Here is a 21578-nt window from a genome sequence, read left to right as displayed (position 1 = left end):
GTTTAGAACAGTGCCAGATGTTGGAACTGGATAATGGGGGATGAATCACCCAAATTGCCCTGTTCTGTTCACTCCCTCTGCAGCACATGGCACCAGCCACTGTTGGAAGAGGATACTGAGCTAGATATATGAGGGAATTCTGCGCCAAAAAGTTAAAAATTCTGTGCACAGTATTCTAAAGTTCTGCGTATTTTATTTGTCAATAAACAAGATGGCGGCTCCAGCATGGCAGTGGGGAGCACAGTCCACTGGCTGCACAGAGGTGGAAGATCACCCTGCATTTCCCCCCCATCCCCAACATGGACTTGGCCATGAGGTTGACCCAACTGACAGTGCAGGAGCCAAGGCTTGCCCCACAAACACCCCAGGGCCCTGTCCCTCCATGCCAGGTGCACCAAGATAGTAAGTGAGAGGGACAGTCTCTCACACATGCTCAACCCTGGCCCCCGATCCAGGTGTGGGGCAAGCAGGCTCAGCCCAGCAGGATACAAGTGTGGAGGGGTTTAGTGCGGGGGGATCCAGGTGCGGGGTGAGAGGGTTCTGTGTGGGGCAATTTGGGTGTGAGTGGTTTGGTGGGGGATCTGGATGCACAGGGGCTCGTTGAGGGACTCTACAGGGGATGCTGGGGGAGTGGGGCTTAGTGTGGTGGAGGTCCGGGTGCAGCTGGTTGGGCACAGTGGGGTGGGGGTCTGGATGCAGGGGGGAGGACCTTGATGGCGGGGTCCCAGTGTGGGAAGTGAGGCTCGGCAGGGGGTGGAGGGAGAGGGGGGTTCAGGTGCAGAAAGGCTCTAGATGCAGGGGCTGAGGCTCAGCATGGTGAGTGTTTGAGTGCAGGGGACTGTGTGTGGGGATTCTAGGTATGGGGAGTCTGGATGCAGGTGGGATGAATGATAGGGGCATGCAGCAAGAGGGAGTGCAGAGCTTCCTGCAGTCAGGGGAGGGTTCTGGGGGTGGGTCTGACCTGGCCCCAGCAGCTCCTTGTAAGGGAAGAGGAAGTTCTGTCCTTTCCCGGCCCCCGCAGCCCAGCCAGGACTAGCAGCTGAGATCAGCACAGGGTAGGAGTCAGCGGCCAGGGTCTGCCCAGCCCCTTCTCCACAGTGATTTACCTCTCCACCAACTGCTCCAGGTGCCCAAAACGACACGCCTACACTGCTGGGGAGGGTTTCATGACCACTCTTCTGGCTTCCTTGTCATTTTCTGTGGGGAAGCAAAGAAATCTGCAGAGAACATGAATTCTGTATGTGCGCAGTGGCGCAGCATTGGCCCAGGAGTATAGATGGACCCATTTGTCTGACCCAGTATGGCCGTTCTTATCCTCTTATGTTTAATATTCCTGGGGTGCTCTGTACTTATTGGCCCTGTTTTTAAAAAGGGTGTTCATCCAACAGATTGTAGTCAATTAATTATAGATGAAGGAAGTATTCCTTATACACTAAAGAAAGTAGTGGAGAAATCAAAAAGATCAAGACCAGATAACAATGCACCAGCATCAGCTTTATTCCATCTTGTTCTATTGTTAGTATAGTAGTATAAATGCAGAGTTCACACTGAAGTATATATTGTTTACCATAAAGGAGGACAAAACATTCAAAGTAACTGGTGCAAAATATCCTCACATTTTTTTTAGGAGAGCTATTCTAGCAAAGAAATCTCAGCGCTCATCAGAAAGCAGTGTTGCATAATGTACAGTCGTTTGTATACATCTGAGTAACCTTCATTTAAGCAAACCCAAACTTAAATCAAGTATAGTTCCAGTAGAAATATAGGACTTAAGCAATCTACATATGCAAAAAAGTTTAACATCAATCTAGTTATTACAACTATTGGTACAACAGACTAAAACATTCAATAGCTGAAACTCCACTGGTCAAGAGCTGCCCAAATTCTCACTTAAATGAAGGCAGCACAATTTTAAGAAACTACATGCTGGAACTATCAAAACATCTGTAGATTCCATGTAGGCATTTTGTTAGCACTTCACACTTGTGTAACACATTACAGAAATATGACATACGAGTTAGATATTACTTGCACAGCTGTATGAAAACCATGCTCAAAATACTTCTACACTGTAGAATTCAGATATCTCGGGGAAGTACATGTTCATAAGACTTTGCTTCTCCAACACATGACACTAGTGAACTAGAAGCCTTACTCGGTGGCATTTTCAGGACTGCTGGACAACATATATGGATCAACCATTACATCTGTGCCACAGCTGGCCTTTTTTTCTAGGAAAAGAGGAGAGAAAGACAGAGGTAAGAATAGGACCATGAAGATCCAAAAATATACTTATGCAGTAACAGTCATTAAAGAGCGTGACCTGTATGTTTTTTGATAGTCTGAAAGATTGTAGTACAATTTCAGACCAACTTTGTCTACTTCATGGTCCTGTACTAAGTTTACCCCAAAGATTACACAGTTGAAAGACCATTGTGTACAATGATTAACTATTAACTAAGGCAGCTGGAACTTTAGTCAAAGGTGAAATGTTTACAAGACTGTCTCGAGTTTTGTGTTGTATTGTTCAGTTTAAGAGATAACCCATTCCACCTGCAGGGGTCAAACATAATAGTCATAGTAGATATTTAAAAACGTAGTTTAAGATAGATGAATTCAAACTGGAACAGGTACAGAGAAGGGCTACTAGGATGATCCAAGGAATGGAAAACCTGTCTTATGAAAGGAGCCTCAAAGAGCTTGGCTTGTTTAGCCTAACCAAGAGAAGGCTGAGAGGAGATATAATTGCTCTCTATAAATATATCAGAGGGATAAGTACCAGAGAGGGAGAGGAATTATTTAAGGTCAGTACCAATGTGGACACAAGAACAAATGGATATAAACTGGCCATCAGGAAGTTTAGACTTGAAATTAGACGAAGGTTTCTAACCATCAGAGGAGTGAAGTTCTGGAACAGCCTTTCAAGGGGAGTAGTGGGGACAAAAGACATAACTGGTTTCAAGACTAAACTTGATAAGTTTATGGAGGGAATGGTATGAGGGCATAGCCTAATTTTGGCAATTAATTGATCTTTGACTATTAGCGGTAAATATGCCCAATGGCCTGTGAAGGGATGTTAGATGGGGTGGGATCTGAATTACTACAGAGAATTCTTTCCTGGGTGTCTGGCTGGTGAGTCTTTCCCACATGCTCAGGATTTAGCTGATCATCATATTAGGGGTTGGGAAGGAATTTTCCTCCAGGGCAGATTGGCAGAGGCCCTGAAGGTTTCTCACCTTCCTCTGCAGCGTGGGGCACGGGTCACTTGCTGGACGATTCTCTGCACCTTGAAGTCTTTAAACCATGATTTGACAACTTCAGTAGCTCAGACATAGGTTAGGGGTTTATTACAGGAGTGGGTGGGTGAGATTCTGTGGCCTGTGTTGTGCAGGAGGTCAAACTAGACGATCATAATGGTCCCTTCGGACCTTAAAGTCCAGGACTCTATGGTGTTTTATCAATAAAATGTTGATTCTATTAACATGTACAGTTTGTATCAGACATTCAGATACTGTGACATTCTGTGGATAGATGAGTTTGTATCTGAAGGTTTTTTAAAGTTAAAAAACAGTCATTAACAGGACTGAGTGAAAGGGAACCGGCCACCATTTGCAGACTTATACACACTTGATTTTAAGATATTCTGATTAGAGCTCGCTTGCTCTCTCATATGCACGCATATAAATTTTTTGTAAGCACAGAAAAACTGTTAATAGAACATTACAGTTAAAAAGTCAAATGCTCAAGAGTTAGGAAATGCCAGCATGACGGTTACCTGTGCACTCCTTGTGCACATGCATTCCAACGGTCTAATTACATGATCACATGCTATTGTTTCCACAGGACCCCTGCTTCATTCTATGCACAAGATGGATGGTGCTCAATGATCAGATATTCAATATCTTATTTTATCCTCATTCCGCACCCTATATAATGCACACTATTCATACCCTGCTCTGAAGACAGGATTATTAATTCCAATATGGCACTCTTGGGAAGGTGGGGTAATATCCCCATTTTACATCTGGCGAGTTGAGACAGAGAATAAGGTCAAAGGTATCAGCTAGTTTTGGGTGCCCTGAGACACCTAGGATCTGATTTTTCAGAGTACTTAGCATTATATAGCACTCTACAAGTTCACAGCACAGCTCCCATTTATTTCAGTAAGATGTGAAAGCTCAACACATCAGAAACCATGCCCACAATTTGGGCATCCAGAAAATGAGGAACACAATTAGCGACTGCCTGTGGAAAGTTTGGTTTAAGAACACCCCAGTGTAACCCCAGCATCACACAGGAACTCTGTGGCACAGGCAAGGATAGAATCCGGTTCTTCAGGGTAGCATTCACTTCCCTGAATCACCGGACCCACTTTCTCTTTCTGCAATGCACTGCCTCATTCACTACACACCTTTCAACTTCTGCAACAAATAATGCAGGACCTTACAGACAACCGTCTCCTTTACCACACAATCCTAATTCATCCCCAGAGCAAGACCACCCTGTACACTGAATGAGGCAAAGGACCTGTGGAAAAAATAATGTGATCATGTAATTAAAGACCATCAGAATGTATATGCAGCAGGGGGCCAAATTAAGGTTGCACCTTAATCATGGCATTTCCTCACTTTTGAGGGCTTGACATTGCAGCCTCAATTTTTTCAATGTAGTTTTGTGTGTAATTTCTTGGGTTTTCAGAAAAAACAAATGAAAAAAAACTAGAAATTCCTTCATATGGCATGTGATCCATCTAGGTGTCAATAAGCAGTGGTGGAACCTTTTAATCTCCTTTTGATCCACCACAGATCTCAGTCACTTGAACTAGTGGAATTCCTGATTGCCGTAGTAGGTTGCCAGCACTAAAGGGCAATGAAACACATGCTTTGCCAGAGTGTTTCACAAATATTTATTGACTGCAGTGAGAGTGAGTCAGTCTCACGAATCTTGGGTTCCATTCCAGGCTCTGGAGGGGAGTGTGCTCTAGTAGTCACAGACTCTTCTGCCTATGCCACCCCCATACTTCACCCCTTCTGCCCAGTCCCCTCCAGCAAGTCCTTGTCCCAGCCCTCTCTCTTCCCCATGCTTGTTTTTGTCCCAGTCTCAGTTTCTTTGCCCAAGTTTGGCAGAGTTAGGAGTAACTGAAAACATGGTCTTATAATGGGAAGTGTTGGGCAATCATAATAATAGGCAGTGCTACCATTCCCGTCTATCATATAAATTGTCAACGTGACCTTTCAAACAAAAAGACTCAGGAGAGAATTTACTTGTCCATATCTTTAAAAGCCAATTTCCTAACTTCTGTAACAAGGATACCTTACATTACTGAAAAAATTAAAAAAATTAAAAAAAAAAACCCCACAATCCTGGCAATACACCAGACAAACTTAAGTAAACCGGTGCTAGTAGTAGGAAGGTCTATACACCTTTGACTCAAATGAGAAAAGCAGATTAGCTAATAGCTTTTCAGGCACTGTAAAAAGTCAGGAAGAAAGTATCACCAGCTAAGCTTTTTATTCCTAGTATCAGTCTACAGGTTGGCAAGTTAAACCCGATCATCTCAGAGAAAAAAAACAGAATGACATAAGGTTTCTTGTACTTTTTTTGTAAGAAAGAACAAAAATAAAGGAAGAGCTACAGAGAGACCACATGCCTCAGGTGATCAGTAATGGATACAAAGACTTTCATGTGACAGTCACTACCACTTTACAAAGATTTGGGAGCCTACAAGACCCGACTTGTTATCATGGTTCAATTCTCCAGGTGGAAAAGTACCCAAGAGATAAGCCTCAACCGAAAGGCCAATGATTTGACCAGGCATGAAAACAGAACTATTATTTCCCCTTAGGGATAGTCCTTCCAGACATGGCAATATGGGGAGTCTTGCACTGTTACTGGCTGTGCTGTACCTGCTAGTGAAAAACCCAGAAAATTATTCTACAGTGACCAGTTAGTCCAACCACATTTCACAGCTGGAAGTTCTGTTTAAAATATACTAGAATATCATGCTTTTAGCCTTTTGAAGCATAAGACAGGTACTTAACATCCAACTAACAATGAACTTTTCATATGGCAGGAGTTTAGAAAATAAAATTTAAGTACTACCTTTCAACACTGAGCCTTCCGCTGATAAGGAGTGCAAGTTATCTGTCACATGGAACTCTGCCTAAAACAGAAACAAAAACAGGTTTTGCTGAAAGGGACAAAAACACAACTGCTAAAAAACTTTTTGTATTTGCATCTGATTTAAAAGTAGACTGGTTTTTACATTAACACTCAGGTATTCACTCATGATCAGTAGGAGAATTATTTTCCTATCTCAAGCACTAGAACTGGCTTTGTGTCCATCTTATTTCTTCAAGCCAGGCTTCTGTCGCAGGAATGAAGAAGCTGAAAATTGATTCCACTCCCTTCTTCATAATAATCAGCATCTGTGACAAATGACTCTGGCATAATTTAATATTAGGTTCCTGGATGTATGTGTTGCCATAACAGCACTGTCCACAAAGCAAAATACAAATGCAAGACCCCTTTAAGATCATTTCTACTACTAAATAGTTATGAAATATTTCATTGTTCCTTATGCAATGTTTCTTTAAGCTCTTTGTTAGCACTATATTGTCAGAACTGATGCCCCAATAGCATTATTCAGAACTGTCAAGTCTGACAGCAATAAGCAGCTTTCTGCACTTCCTGATATTTCTTCTGCTTAACACTGTGTTTACTCACTTTCAATATCACCCGTTTTCTGGAACTGGGTTTCACACAACCCAAAATAATAATATTCCTTATCCAAGTAACTGGCTGAGGGCTAGCCAGTTATACTCCACTCTTCAGGTTTTAAAAAAGGAGGGCCACAGGGGTCACTTAGAAGCTACAGTGTATCAGGCAGTTTGGTAAAGTTTTGATAAACATCAAGATTTTCCAGATAAAGGTTGGGTGGGTTGGTGTTGGTGTTATCCCTCATGATCACACAAAGATTACAACTCAAAATTCCAGATACTGGATATTTTATCTCCATTAGGTTTCCCCAAATATTTACCAAGAGCTATAACACTGTACCTCAGATGGACTCTTAGTCACTTCAGGAATACCATTCCAAACATTCTCAGGATTCACTATCTCCTCATTGCCATTAGAGAGATTCAAAACCTATATAGATAAAACATTAACCTTAGTCTAGTAGGCACTACCAGTTTATACAGAATACACAACACAACATGTTAATGGAAAAAAAGTCCACAACTGGCATATCATGTAAAACACTAAGTATACAATTCCTGTAAAATGCAAGAAGGGAGAAAAGAGTATATAGTGTTCAGTTTCTGGTTCAGACATTTATTCGTCTAAGGTGTATAAACAGATGTCTGCAGCTACTCTTCAAAACCATTCAAAAATCAGACTAGGAAACAGAGATTTAATAGGAAGAGTTCTTGAAAACCTTTACATTGGCACCTCCTGGCATCTACTTACCAAGTGAATTTCCATTGAGTAACTCTATTTACCAATATAAGAGGCAACTGTAACTATGTATTCTAGAAATCCAAAAGCAGCAAGCAACACTAACTACAGTGGAACCTCAGAATTACAAACACTCTGAGAATGGAGATCGTTTGTAACTCTGAAATGTTCATATCTCTGAACAAAACGTTAGGGTTGTTCTTTCAAAAGTTTACAGCTGAACATTGACTTAATACGGCTTTGAAGCTGTACTATGCAGAAGAAAAATGCTGCTTTCCCTTTCTTTTTTTTAGTAGTTTGCATTTAAGCCACTACTGCACTGTATTTGCTGCCTTTTTTTGTGGGGGGTAGGGTGGGGTGGTGGTCTCTGCTGCTGCCTGATTGCGTACTTCCGGTTCCAAACGAGGTGTGTGGTTGACTGATTAGTTCACAACTCTGGCGTTTGTAACGCTAAGGTTCTACTGTAACTATTTTAATCTCTGTAACCTCTCTAGTAATCTGAGAGTCTGGAGAACGTGGGATGCACGTGGAGCAACCAAAGCATTTCTAATGTACATGGAATCTTTTCTACACATGGAGAGAGCTCTGAAGTCCTACTTACCCTGGTGCCTTCATCAGATATCTCCAAAATCCGAGCCTCACACCACTTCAGACATGTCCACACCATACATTTGGAGCCAACAGCAAACCCCTCTAGATTACAGGCATGCTCACTTTGCTCTACAAGATTTGAAATGTCACCAAAATTTGCTGTAACAGTTTTAGACTTGATTAAAAACTGTCAGTGTATTTAACTGCCTCTGCCTGCTGCCTTTTCAGTCTCTATTTGCAGGTAAGAAACTACTCTTATTTGTTAGAGTTAGTAATGGACACATTTTACAGGAGATTTTGCAGTGCTAACTCATTACTAAAACCCAGGAATTCAAGAGGTTTTAAGGGTGGAATAGATCTAAATCAAGAGTGTCTCATAGACCACATAACACTCTGTTCATATATTATTCCTTTAAACTATAGCACTTTTTATGTATCTTACCTCACAGACCTCATTTCCCCATCCCCTCCCCACGTCTAATCTTAACATTAGAATTAATTTCTTCTCCAAAACACACCCCAGTCAAATATTTTATAAACATTTAAGCTAAATTTTGCATTTGCAACTGTTGATTTTTTAAAACAAAATGTTACTGTGCTGTACAGTTTGAGTCTATCTTTAAAATAATTAAGGTATATACCTGCATCATGACCAGCTAAAGTTACATCCTGCTTTCCTCTTATTTCAATTTCTTCTTCATCGGAGGGCTTATGCCTCAAGGACTCTCCACTCACAAGAGTATTTTTATACTCTCTGAACACTTCATGCAAGTCTGGTTTCATCGGTTCTGCACAACTCTTCTCTTGCAAAGTTAGCCATTTCTTACATTTTTCACCTCTGCTGTCAGCTTGTCCTACATCACAAAGCTCTACAGGGCAAGTAGACATTTGCTTTTTAAAGTCAGTTTTGGGGAATGAAAACTTATCTGCAGAAAGCTCTAAAAGAGATGATTCCAACTCTAACAGGTCCTTCCTTGTTTCATCACCAAGAGAAGCCTGCACCTCAGATGGCACCAGTTCCAATTCCTCTTTTCTTTCAGCACCAAGCAAAGATTGTACTTTGTGCGTCTCTGGTTCCAGCTCCTTCCTGGCTCCATTACGAAGTAAAGTCTTTACTAGGGAAGACTCCACTTCCAACTCAGTTGGTACAGCTTTCATTTGATGAACTTCAAGCAAGTCCAAGTCCCAATCCACACTCTCCTTTGTTTCTTCACCCAAGGAAATCTGTACCTCACATGGTATCAGTTCAAATAGTTTCCCTCTTTCATCACCACATTCAGGCTGTATTTCAAGTGACGACTCCATTTCCAACCAATTCTCTCTATTACTAAATGAAGGTGACACTTCAAGGGATTTCAGTTTCATTAGCTCCCCCGTTTCATCATCCAAAAGCTGTATTTGGAGTGATTCCACTTCTGACAATTTTTCCTTTGTTTCATCAGTCAAGGAAGTCTGCATTTTTAGTGACTCCACTTCCAGCACCTCTTCTTTTGTTTTGCCACCCAAGAAAGGGTGCCCTTCGAGTGACTCTAGCCCTTCAAGTGACTCTAGCTCCAGTAAGAGCTTTTTCAGTTCGTCAAGTGAGGAGTGCGTTTGTAACTGCTCCATTTCCAACAGCTTCTCATTCTCACCCAGGGAAGGCTGCACCTCAGCTGATGGAAGTTCCAACAGCTCCTTTCTTTCTTCACCCAGGAAAGATTGTACTCTAAGTGATAATTCTAACATCTCTGCTTTGAGTTCGTCATCCTCCAAGAACTGTGCTTCAAATGGCTCAAGAACTAAGTCCTTTGCTCCACTATTGGCAAGAAGCTGTGATTCAGATGTTTTTGGTTCTGCATATACCTTTGTTTTGCTATCGCTCTCTTTTTCCAATAAAGGATTCTCTACTTTATTAAGTATTTCAAAATTGGTCTGATGCTCATCAGCAGTTTTGAGACTCACTTTTTCTTCAATTTCTGCAGTATTTAGACATCCATTGTCTGTCAGGTGGAATGGTTCTGCACAGAGTAAAGCATCCTGCAGAGCACTATTTTCTTGCTCAGCATCTCCAGTAGAAGCCGCAGCTTTTTCAAGGCAAACAGCATCTGTATTATCTGTCCCTGGACCCTCATTCTTTTCACTGAACGTGTTCTGAATGTTTGCCAAAGTCGTATCAGTGTTATGCTTCCAAAAACATTTCATCTCCTCATTAATGTTTTTTCCATTACATTCCAGTTTAACAACAGATAAGGGAATTTCAGAAGATCTATCCTTTTGTATTTCCATTATTGTGACCTCTAGTAAATATTCTGCAGTCATGTCATAAAACTTGTCTTTTGCTTCATTACTCCATGAACTCTCTGGGGAATTAAATCCAGACAGACAGCATGGAAATGCTTGCATAGGTATTGTAAGCAATTGATCAGGAATTTGTCTAATCATCTCTCTGCCAACAAGTTCCTCAGATCCATAATCCACATGTCTCACAGTTAGGTTGTTACCTTTTATGCTGCTAACTTTTGCTCTGTAAAGTTTTCCATCTTCACTATACTTTGCTATGCAAATATCACCACTTCTAATACTAGATCTGAAGTCATCCACACTGCTTATTTCAAGTTCTCCAGTTTCCTGTAGTTTTTTTTTTAAGTAGTTTATATTTTCTGGATCAGCCATCTGACACCAAAAGTATTCTGGACCCTTTACAACAGTGACATAGGTTTCTACAATCTGAGCTACCTCTGGAGTCTTCCAGAAGAATGATTTAGTGTCCGTTATACTAGAAGCTTTATTTTTCTCATCAGAAGGCAGAGGTTCACACTGATTTGCCACATCAGCACCACTCTCTCTCCTGTCAGGTGCTTCTGTTGACTGAGATTCTTCTCTCGTTGCAAAGGTTTCATTAATCAAATCTACTGCTATCATACCTTGCTCATCATAGAGAACAATTTCCCATCTGTCTTTGAGTTTCTCTACAAATTCACAGTTTATTTGAACTTCACTTGTTCTTTCTGAAAAATAACTCACTGCTTCGTGTGTCCAATTTGTAAGCTGTTTAGACTGAACTCCAGCCAGCGAGGAATGAATACTCATCATTGGAATTGATGAATATTTTTCAAGCAGTCTATTTGTTTCACAAACATTAACTACTGAAGTGTTGCCATAATCTATATATTGTACACTGATCTGTTCATCAGATAGTTTCTGTTTTACTACAGCTCGATACCACAAGCCGTCTTCTGAAAAAACTGCACAAATTAAGTCTCCTACTTGCAACTGTTGTTGACTGAGACTATCTGTTCCTGTTTTATTGTTTAATCCTTCTGAAATATTGTTAAGTTGAGGCTCATCACTTGCTAATTGGATATAAAAATCTGAAGGGTTATTTACATGAGAAATGTATACTAAAGTTTTCAGACCAGGCACTAAGTTCCTTGGAGGCAAGTCACATATGCTTTTAAGCGGAAAGAGTGTACTATTTTCTCCTTGATTTCTAGTTTTAAGAGTATCAGGTTTAACAATATCAGACTTTCTCTCTTTCTTTATAAAGGGTAAAGATTTATTTTCACCTACTTTTTTACCCACTAAGGGAGTACTTGTTGAGGGAAAATCTTTGTTAGTGTTAAATCTTTCCACAGATCCTAGAAATTTGGTTGACAACTCTCTTTTTGCAGCAGGTTCGAAGTGTTTTACATCCTTACATACAAAATTGGTTTTGGTATTGCGCTCCTCTCCTTGGATTTCAGATCTCCAAGTTCTATTCTCAGACTTTCTCATGTATGTTGCTGATAACTTCATGTTTTCATTCCTCTCTTCTTTAGCATTTATGTTTTTAGAATGTAGAGTTTCATTTCCTACATATTTGTTAGACTCTCTATTTCTTGGTAAGCTTAAACCCTCTTTCATTTTTGCATTAATTTGAATATTGCCATCATACAGTTCAACTATCAGCTTTCCATCAGATTCTTTTGCTACCACTACCATCTTTAAAGGCTTATCCAAGACAGCGGTTTCAAACCATGTGGTAGCTTCTTTTGGTATATTAGAGATATCAGATAGTGAACATTTTATGGCTTGCATTGGCAAAAGCAAGATATCGTATGCATCGCTGGGTATAGGAATCAAGTCTTCTTTCTTTACCACCTGTATATTCCCAAAGTCTACAAAGAAGACTTCCTTATTAGGCTTGGTTTTCAAAACTACTCCTCTGTACAAGTGATTGTCAGTGTACCTTGCAAGATACAGGTTTCCAGGGTTTTGTGACATTTTTAAACTGTGCATTACTTTGCTTAGTCGACCAATGTTATTTGTGAGCTGTTCTAGAACATTTGCGCTTCTGGCAAGTTGGCAGTAAAATTTCCATGGATTGTCAACATGTGTTACATAAATCTCTTCTTCACTTCCAATTTTGATGTCATGTGTAGAATAATAATAAGAGTGTAGCTGAACAGAGGATGCCAGAGGTTTTTGAGGTGGTACAGGTCTGGCCAACCCTTTCTCGGTTAAAAAATGGCACACACTCTGAAAAGGCGTAATTAAGTCCACAACATTAAACAGCTCTTTATTGTTTATGGCAGCTAGAGCAAATATTGTACACTTCAGTTCCAAATGATCTGCTGTCTCATCAACAAACTCCTGAAAAGCTAGGATTGCTTTTTCATCCCAAATAAAAGGATCCTGACCATTTGGTTGGATTAAATTGTAAAGGCTGCATCTGAAAGCCTGAGCCTTTAATTTCAGAAAATTTGCATTAATTGAGCAGAGATTCTTTACAGAAACCAGCTCCTTGTTCCCATAGTCAACATATATCACTTCTACCTGTTCTGTAGAATACTCTCCACTAATAATCAAAGCTCTGTACCATTTTTCATCCTCTGAATACTTTGCTAAACACACTGGACTTGCCCAGTGATGTGGCTGTGTTGAAGTCTTGCAATAATCTTGAATTTCAGCCATTAGTGTCTTAAGTTCTTGGTTGTTGCTACTCAACTGACACCAAAAGTAGCCAGGACTTTCAACATAGGATATTACCACCTGAACTGTACTACCAACTTCCAGCTGACCTTCATAAGGAGATCCTGGTTTTATTTCCAAGTAGTACTGTGTAAGAGAGGAGGGCAGATTTAGGTTTCCCTTAACTTTTTTTTCATCAGGAGCAGAGTCACTTGATAAATGGCAAGTTTCTGCAGTAGGCTGGTCTTTGACAGTCAAAGGCACAGAGGGATTCAGCACTATGTTGTCTCTTATTGTTTTGGATCGCATTCCACTCCTCCTGGCTGTTGAACTCACTAGCTCCCCCTCGCCAGCACGTTCTTTGGGATCCTGCCCCAGAGACTGAGCAGATAACTTCTGAAGAGCCTCTGGAATCTCAGCCCCCTGGAATTTTGCATAGCCTCCTTGGGACAAGATTTTGCTTATATTTTTCTCCCCCGTTTGAGACTGGTCAAGAACTTCAATCACATGCTTGTCACCCTGCGTAGCCAACACCTGGATCACCAGCTCTTTGCTCTGCACTGTCCTTTTAAAGTGAGCCACAGACTCTTTACTCCATGCCTCTCCCAGGGGAGAAACATCTGCCAAACAGCACTTCAGAGCTACAGCAGGCAGCTCCCTGAATTGAGGCAGCAGCTCCTTCACCTTATACCAGTCCAAGATCTCCCTGTTGCCTCTATCTACCAGGTGCACTTCCACCCCATTCCGCAGCACCCTTGTGATAATGGCCCGATAGTAGGCGTTCTCCTTCCACTTGGCGCAGCACAGGGATCTCGGCTGGGGCTCCAGGACGATGCCGTCCAGCTTCTGGGCTGGGGAGTAGAAGTCGCTCATGCTCCGCATCAGCTGGCTGAAAGGCAGCAGGTGCTCCTTCAGCCGCAGCCAGAACTCAGAGGGGTCTCGGACGAAGGACACCTGGGCATCGTAAAACACTCCCACCTTCAGCCGCACGCCTGGTAGGTGGGCAGCGGCCGGGTCCCTCTGAGCCGCAGTTGCAAGGAGTCTGTCTGGCGGCGGCGGCCCCGGCTCCTTAGGAGGGTCGGTGTCCTCCTCTTTCGGCTGCTCCTGCGCTCCCTGGCCGCCCTGCAGCAGGCTGTGGGCCAGACAGCGGGTTTGCACCCCATAGAGGCAGTTCAGGTTGAGGCCCTTCTCCCCGTACAGGTTCACGTAGTAGAGGTGCTCGAAGGGGCTGTAGGCTTCGATGCGGGCGCTCACCGCCTTGCCCAGCAGCAGCGCCTTGAGCCCGCTGAGCTGGGAGCGGGACCAGCCGCAGCCCCCGTCCGAGATACCCTGCAGGGCGCACGGGTAAGTCACTACCGGCATGCGGAAACACTCCACGGGCAGGCGGCGCAGGTTAGCCCCGGTGACAAATTCCTTCCTGCCGTAGTCCACACAGATCACCTGGGCCACCAACCGACTCTGCTCCCCGGGGAAGATCTCCAGCAACAGCGCGCGGTACCAGCGGCCGTCTACGCCGCGTGCGGCGCAAGGAGAGCCCGGCTTGGGTAGCGGATCCTGCTCCCACCTGACCGCCGTCTCGTACATCTGGTGCAAGGAGTCCGAGAGGCGCTGGATCTCCTGGGACAGGCTCTGCAGCTGGCAATAGACGCGGTGCGGGTCGGAGATCTGGGTCACCAGCACCGGCTCAGTCACCCCCAGCTGAAGTCGTGGGTAGAAGAAATCCAGGGCGTCCGGGCCCGGCTGGGGAGCGGTAGCCACAGGGTACTGCGTAGCTGAAGTAGGGCCAGGGGGCTCCGGCTTGGGCTGGCCGAGCAGGCGGGGCGCCGCCAGGCAGCGCTTGAGCAGGGCGCGGAAGCAGCTGGGAGTGACCTGCTTGGCCAGGCCCAAATGGTGCATCTGGGCCAGCAGCCAAGGCAGCTCGAGCAGGACCAGGCGCTGCGGCATCAGCACCTCTCGCACCAGCCCCGACACCTGCTTGGCTTGCAGGTAGCCGAGGAACTCCAGGGCGCCCGCCGTCCAGCTGGCGGCCGGCTGCTCCCCGCCGCCCGCCCCGCCCGCCCCGGCTCCCGGCGGCACCAGGTCGGCCAGCACGCAGCCCAGCACCTCGGAGGGCAGGTGGAAGAATTCGTCCCCGCCCCGAGCCAGGTAGTAGGCGCCGGTCGTCACCGTGCGACCCTCGTCCAGCAGGAAGACTCGGCAGTGCTGGCCCTGGCGGCTCACGACCCGGCAGCGGTGCCAATGATCCCCCAGTTCCACCAGGCACAGATCCCCCGGGCACAGCCCGGCCCCCGCCGCCGGCCAGATGGCTCCCGGGGCGCCGACCAGGCGCGGACCGGCCTTAGCCTGGATGTCCTGGTGCAGGCGGGCATACTCCTCCCGGCGCTCGCCCAGCAGGCCCCACAGCCGCACCAGCGGCACCTCCGGGTGGACGTCCACGAAGGAGACCCTCAGGCTGACGGTGGTGCCGGGACTGGGGATCCCCTGCACGGAGCACATCCCCCAGCGCGGCCGCCCCCTCAGAGCGACCGACCGACCGACCGACAGCGCCCTGGGAAGTGAGCTAGCGGCCGTTCCGCAGGTAGAGAGGCACGTGACCACCCCCCCCCCCCAACTGTCCGGCACGAGGCCGGCCCGCTACGCTCCACTGTTATAGGCTCTTCTTCCTCACGTGACCCTTCCCGCCGCCGTTGGGTGGTCCGTGGGCCTCCCTGGAAAGAACGTCCGTTAAACGAATGAAGTCTGTGTCAGGAGGGAGGTCGCATTGGTCCAGTCTGTTTTGCCCAGGAGGAGGGGGGTAAGAACGGGCTGGGCGGCCCTTACCGTCAGAGGGGAAGGGAGCGGGTGAGGGTCAGCAGTACCCCTCAGGCCCTTGGTGCGGGATAGGCGGGCGGAGGCCTGAGCGGTGTCTCCAGGCTACTGGGGCTCGAGGCAAGCCATTAGGGGCTGGCATCTGGTCTAGAGTGAAGCATAGCATGCCGGGACTTGTTTACATGCTGCTTGACATCAGGGGAGAGCATTGCATGCTGGGAGGGAGCTGCCTTTACAGGCTAGGTGGGCTGAGGACCAAGCATTGCATGCTGGGAGCTGTCTCAGGCAGCTCAGGCTCAGGGTGAAGCATTAAGCTATGGGACTTGAGTACAGACTCCTTGAGGTCAAGGTGAAGTGTTGGATGCTGGGACCTGTCACTACATATTGCTCAGGGTGAAGCATTTTATGCTGGGACCTGTCTCTGTAAGTTGCAGTTTGGGCTCAGGGTTAAGTGCTGCATGCTGGGAATTGTCTGTGGGCCGCACCCAGCTGCTCAGTTCAAACAGTGGTTGTGATGGCAGTGCACAGTTGGGAGCATGTTTCGGTGTGGATGCAATCTGTGTTACACCTCTACTAGCTGGAGCACATGGTTAGCATGTAAAATTTCTCTAAGGCACACAAACCGAGGGCTGGGTGCTAAGCCCAGCTCCCCTAAACCACAGGACAATAAGCTCCTAATATTAGCCATTAGGTGTCATAAAGTAATTTTGCAAATTAGCAGGATGGGGACAGCTGTAACTTAAACAGCTTCCCACATCTGTCTGTGGGCCACTGCACCGTCCCAGAATAGCCAATGCACAGAACTGTGTGTACCCCAGAGCTGCCCCTGATATACCCCTGCAGCAGGGCTGAACTGGGGCAAATGAGTATAAAGGTATTACACCACTCCTGTGTTCTCCAGGGAGTCATCCTTAGCCTGGGGAATTCTAGTTAGGATGATCTATCTGCATTCCTGTGGCATAGAGAGGGAATGCAGCTCAGAAATGAGGCCAGCAGGTCTAAACACATTTTAAAATGTAGTGTTTCAAGAAATGTGATATACTACATAATTGACAATGTTGACCAAGTAATATGTGTAAACAAGGTTAAGATTTTGTCACAAATATTTTTAGTAAAAGTCATGGGCAATAAAGAAAAATTCATGGAAGCCCATGACCTGTCCATGACTTTTACTAAAAATATCCTGTCGGGGCTTAGAGCTCGAGGATCCCCCTGCCACCCAGGAGCTCTGGGATACCCCCGCTGCCCGCAGCAACCCAGAGTTCTGGGTAGGCCCCCTGCTGCCTGCATCTCCCTGCAGGCAGGGAGACCCTGCTGCTCCTGGCTGCCACAGGCTGTAGTCGTGGAGGTCACTGAAGGTCATTGGAAGTCACAGATTCCATGACTTCCATAACCTCTGTGAAAAAATCGTAGCCTTACATATAAATGTACACCAAAAAAAAAAAAAATCAAACATAGGTGTTTAAAACAAAGCACCTAAATAAGAGTGGCCTGATTTTCAGAGATGCTTAGTTTCCCACCGAAGTCAATAAGAATTATAGTCACTTTACATTGCTGAACATCAGACAATTTATTCAGATGTCTACTGGATTTGAGTGTCTAACTTTGGGCACCTACGTTTGAACTTTGCGGCATGGGTGTTTATTACTGTACATCAGTATATTTGGCACTTAATTTGGCACATCTTTTAATACTTATATTTTAATTCATTTGTAAACATAAAGCATGCCAGATTCCTGCCATCAATATTAAACTTTATTAAGCACTATGTTTCTTCCTTAAATATTTCTTGCCTAGGTATAACTTTAGTAAGAGCCAAACAGTGTCTTTCATCAAAATGCTGTAATACACTGAAAAGTGATCATTAAAATAGCATCTGAAGAGATAACTACCTATGTGTATCCACAGTTACATCTACTTGGGTGGTCAGACTTGCAGGGCCACTGAAGGTGAGGGCAGAATTTTGCCCACAGATTTATTATTGATTGTGATGATGTGTGAGAAATAAGGAACTCAGGTTGAGTTTTCAGGACAGTTAGAAAAAAAAATTCTGCTTATGAACAGAAAACATTTGACATCAAAGACACTGAGACATGAACATGGGACTTTACATTTTTACAGAGCAATTTTTCAGAGCAGGATTGGACTTTGTGTTCCAGCACACTATCCAAATGCTGGCTAGTGTCAGCTGGTCGTATCCTCCCCCTCCTCTGAAATCCAGACAGCATTTGGAGGGTGTCTGGTTAGACAGGCTACAGTTTTGATCCTCCCATTGCAGGATGTTGTTCAGTTTCCATCCACCCTGATTAAGATACTCAAAATATTCATAACATCATTTAACCATTTGTAGGTTGAAAATATTTTGTGGTTATGAAAGAGAATCCAGTAAGATCTAGGCAAACTGAGGGCAGGTACTATACATGTTTTTACACAAACCTCTGCTGGTACAAATTAGTGCTGACCTGCTAATGTACCACTGGGATTCTCAAAAGACACCTGTCCAAAAGATCTTCAGTCTCTAATCATTATGATTCCCTCTGTACTGGTGAATTTCACCAGTAGCACAGTAGTGTGTCCAAACATCATGTGAGATGATTTAGTTGGCGATTGGTCCTGCTTTGAGCAGGGGGTTGGACTAGATAACCTCCTGAGGTCCCTTTCAACCCTGATATTCTATGATTCAAACAGGTAGTGGTGGTGTGAAGAGGGTATACATCCATTGAGAAATAAGTTGAACCTATCAATTCCTTTCACGTGTTATATCAAACTTATCTGCGGCCAAGTCTTCACAGCTGAATCTACTGTATTAACTTATTACAGCACCTAGTACTTAATGCTTGGTTTGCTAAAAAATGACACACCTCTAATGAAGAGGTAGCTACAGGAGATGTATTTTCCTTTATTGTGTACATCTGTGTGTTTGTCTAATTCTAATGAAAGGCTGCAAAATTTACACTTGAGTCTTTTATTTATCCACAGAACATGTATAATGCACGATTAAAAACGTACATTCTATAGAAGTATCTAGAGCTCAATCAAGTCTCATCCTTAGCTACAGGAGCCCTCTCTCTAGGATTAAAAAGGTAATTTAGTGTACTTGCTTAGTAAGTTGTTTTGCCTTTCCTGAATCTTCCAGCATGGCTGACACTTATTGCCAGGTGGAGTTGTGCTTTTTGTCATAGACAGTTATGCCATTGAGACCACCAATTCTATATACTGCTTTAGCAACCACCTCCGAAGAGAGACCACCCTGTCACAAGCAACTACTTGTAGAGGACACAGAAAGTTTTCCCCCTATAATTTAACTGCGAAGAAACTGTAAAGAGGGATGACCTGTCATCTGCAACCAGTGACCACATTTTCTTACTCCCATTCATAAAAACAAACCTGTAGGAGAAACTGATTTTTGCCTATCAGTAGGGATCTAGTGTACCATACCATGCCACCCTTACTTCTGCACTGTTGCTGGTGAGAATGGCCAAGCGGGGCACTGGGCCAGCAGCCAACGCTCTCCCGTGTGCAAACCTTTGAAGAGTGGCCATCTCTTACAAGAGACCACTTTTGCTAACTCCCATGAGTGGTCACTCTTGGCAGGTTTTACTGTACTGTAATCTGTCAAGTGGCAATCAGAAGGTAATATTAAATCACTATCAACCAGACTGAATTTGAAGTGATGACGTAAAGGTGAGAGACTATTGCCAGTCTCCTAAAATAACCAGTTTCCTTAGGGATGGAGTGTTTTATTGATGATCTGCTGGATTTCCAACTCTGTTTTATTTGTTATGTGATTATTAGTATATGCTTTCAAGATCTTAAAAAGAACTAACTCCACAGATCCTTCTGATTTGTTCATAGGTAAGCCAGAATACCAATGACCAAGGAGCCTGCAAAAGTAACCATACAATTTATTACAAACTAAGAACAGAGGTAACATTTTAGTAAGTATTCATTAGCCAGTTTAACAGGGATAAATACATAACTATATTAAAGTCTTTGTCTTAGCTAGATTATAAGAAGTTTATGGAGGGTGTCATATGTTGCCTATAGTTAAGGTTGCCCAACCTCTCCCATAAGACCCTCTTTCCAATTTATTTTGCTAAAATGTAACCCTTTGGGCTGAAATTTTCCACGCTGCAGGCTGAATATTTTCAGAAAATTTCAGCAACAATTGTTCAGCAGTTTCCAAAAATAAAATTAGGGGAAAATACATAGTTTTGCCCATGTTAAAGAAATTCTTACAACTGTTTAGATCAGCAACACTCATACCAACAATACATGCTGACTCCATGGGTGCTCCGGGGCTGGAGTCTGAATAGGGGCAGGGAGGGGGCAGAGTTGGGGCGGGGACTTTGGGGAAGGGGTTGGAATGGGGGCAGGGGCGGAGTCAAGGCGAGGCGCCTATGTACCAACATACTTCGGAGAAAGGAACTGAAATTTGACAAGGTGCCTGTCTGTGTCAGTGGTGTGCTTTTGCTTTTTTCCCCCATAAAAAAACACACAAAATTTGGCCAAATTATAAACCTTTGAAAAAAATCTCAGTTGGCACATGCTCAGTAGAGACTTGTTAGAGTTTGGCTGCTAAATTCTCTGAAGATTCCATCTGTACTGGACATAGTCCAGCCCAGGGATGCAGTAGCTGAGCAGGACTTTCCTTGCAATTGTTCTTTCCAGCTGCTGTGATACCAGGCACAGGAACTGAGAGCAGAAAGATTTTCTTTCCTGTGCTCTCTTTGCCAATGCCCAGGCACCCTGAAGGAGGAAGCTCCTTGACTTGAATGCAGAGAACAAGCGTCAGACCCCGGGGGAAAGGGAAGTGGAGGGAGTAGATTAGTGCCAGTGGGAGTGGGACTGGTTGGCAAAGGAGTCTGGGACCTGGGGAAAAGAAACCAGGGGATTGAGAATAAGTGAGTGGGTAAAAGACTGACAGTGGTCAAGGACCCGGAAGAGGGGGAGACTGGCTCTGACCGAGCGGGGAGACTGGCTCTGACCGAGCAGGGAGACTGGGACAAGGAGCCTGGGGGAGGTGAGAGTGGTTGGACAAGAAGACTGGGGCAAGCAGAGTAAAAAAGTCACATTAATTTTGGAATAGAGTGTCCACACAGAGAGTTACACTGACATAGCTTTAGCAGAATAATTATCCTGCTATAGCTATGCCTGTCTGCTTCCCTGTGTAGACAAGCATGTGGCTTATGAGATCTGAGAACTTGACAATTCAGGATGAATGAAGGCAGGCACATAATGAGACACAAACCTCTGTCAGTACACATCAATCTTGATCTGCAACATCCCTATTACTCCAGGCCTGGGACCACTTCTGAACGAACACTGACGGTCATGTCAGCCAATGTGGTTGGTGAAGTGAATAAATGAGAACTCTAATCTAGCTAAGGAGTTACAGTGCCTATCATGAAGGTATTTAAACACAGAGACCAGTCTTTCCATGTAACTGGAGGCAATGCTTGGGTTCATGCCTCCAGATTTAAATGACTAGTGTACTAAGAATGCACACTAATTTAATTCATTTTTAAAACCTCATATTAATATTTTCCAAGTTTAACGATACAGTGAATGCAACAAAGGACTATGAAATACATACTTTAATATCATTATTGCTGTAAGATGTTCTGTGTAGTTCTCTAATTCTGTTTTAGGACCCAATCTTGCAGGGTGCTGAGTGCCTCCTACAAAGCGCTCCAACTTCAGTTCTCAGCAAAGTCAATGGGAATTGAAGGCATTCAGCACCTGGCAGGATAAGGGTCTTGATGCATTGAAGGAACCCCTGTAGTTGTACA

At 44.3% G+C, this 21578-nt stretch overlaps 2 protein-coding genes across 3 annotated transcripts in view; both read right to left on the bottom strand.

Moving 5' to 3' along the window:
• Positions 1-1502: 1502 nt before the first annotated feature.
• TDRD6 (tudor domain containing 6) lies at positions 1503-15474 on the bottom strand. Its single transcript, XM_073335795.1, has 5 exons — positions 8691-15474; positions 8060-8178; positions 7060-7149; positions 6103-6163; positions 1503-2231 (listed from the first exon to the last, which is right to left on the bottom strand). The coding sequence occupies exons 1-5, from the start codon at positions 15472-15474 to the stop codon at positions 2152-2154; spliced, it is 7134 nt and encodes a 2377-aa protein (XP_073191896.1). The 3' UTR covers positions 1503-2151.
• A 1939-nt stretch (positions 15475-17413) lies between these two features.
• The window catches only part of SLC25A27 (solute carrier family 25 member 27), a 28215-nt gene continuing 24050 nt past the window's right edge, over positions 17414-21578 (bottom strand). For both annotated transcript variants that reach the window (XM_073335801.1, XM_073335802.1), the window contains exon 9: positions 17414-19670. In XM_073335801.1, coding sequence (XP_073191902.1) covers positions 19599-19670 — 72 coding nt within the window. In that variant the 3' untranslated portion in view covers positions 17414-19598. The remainder of the gene's footprint in view (positions 19671-21578) is intronic.

The sequence above is a fragment of the Lepidochelys kempii genome, chromosome 3 (genome assembly GCF_965140265.1).
Source record: "Lepidochelys kempii isolate rLepKem1 chromosome 3, rLepKem1.hap2, whole genome shotgun sequence".
Taxonomy (NCBI): Eukaryota; Metazoa; Chordata; order Testudines; family Cheloniidae; genus Lepidochelys; species Lepidochelys kempii.
Note: the sequence above shows the minus strand (reverse complement) of the source record. Positions and strands in the feature narration are given on the sequence as shown.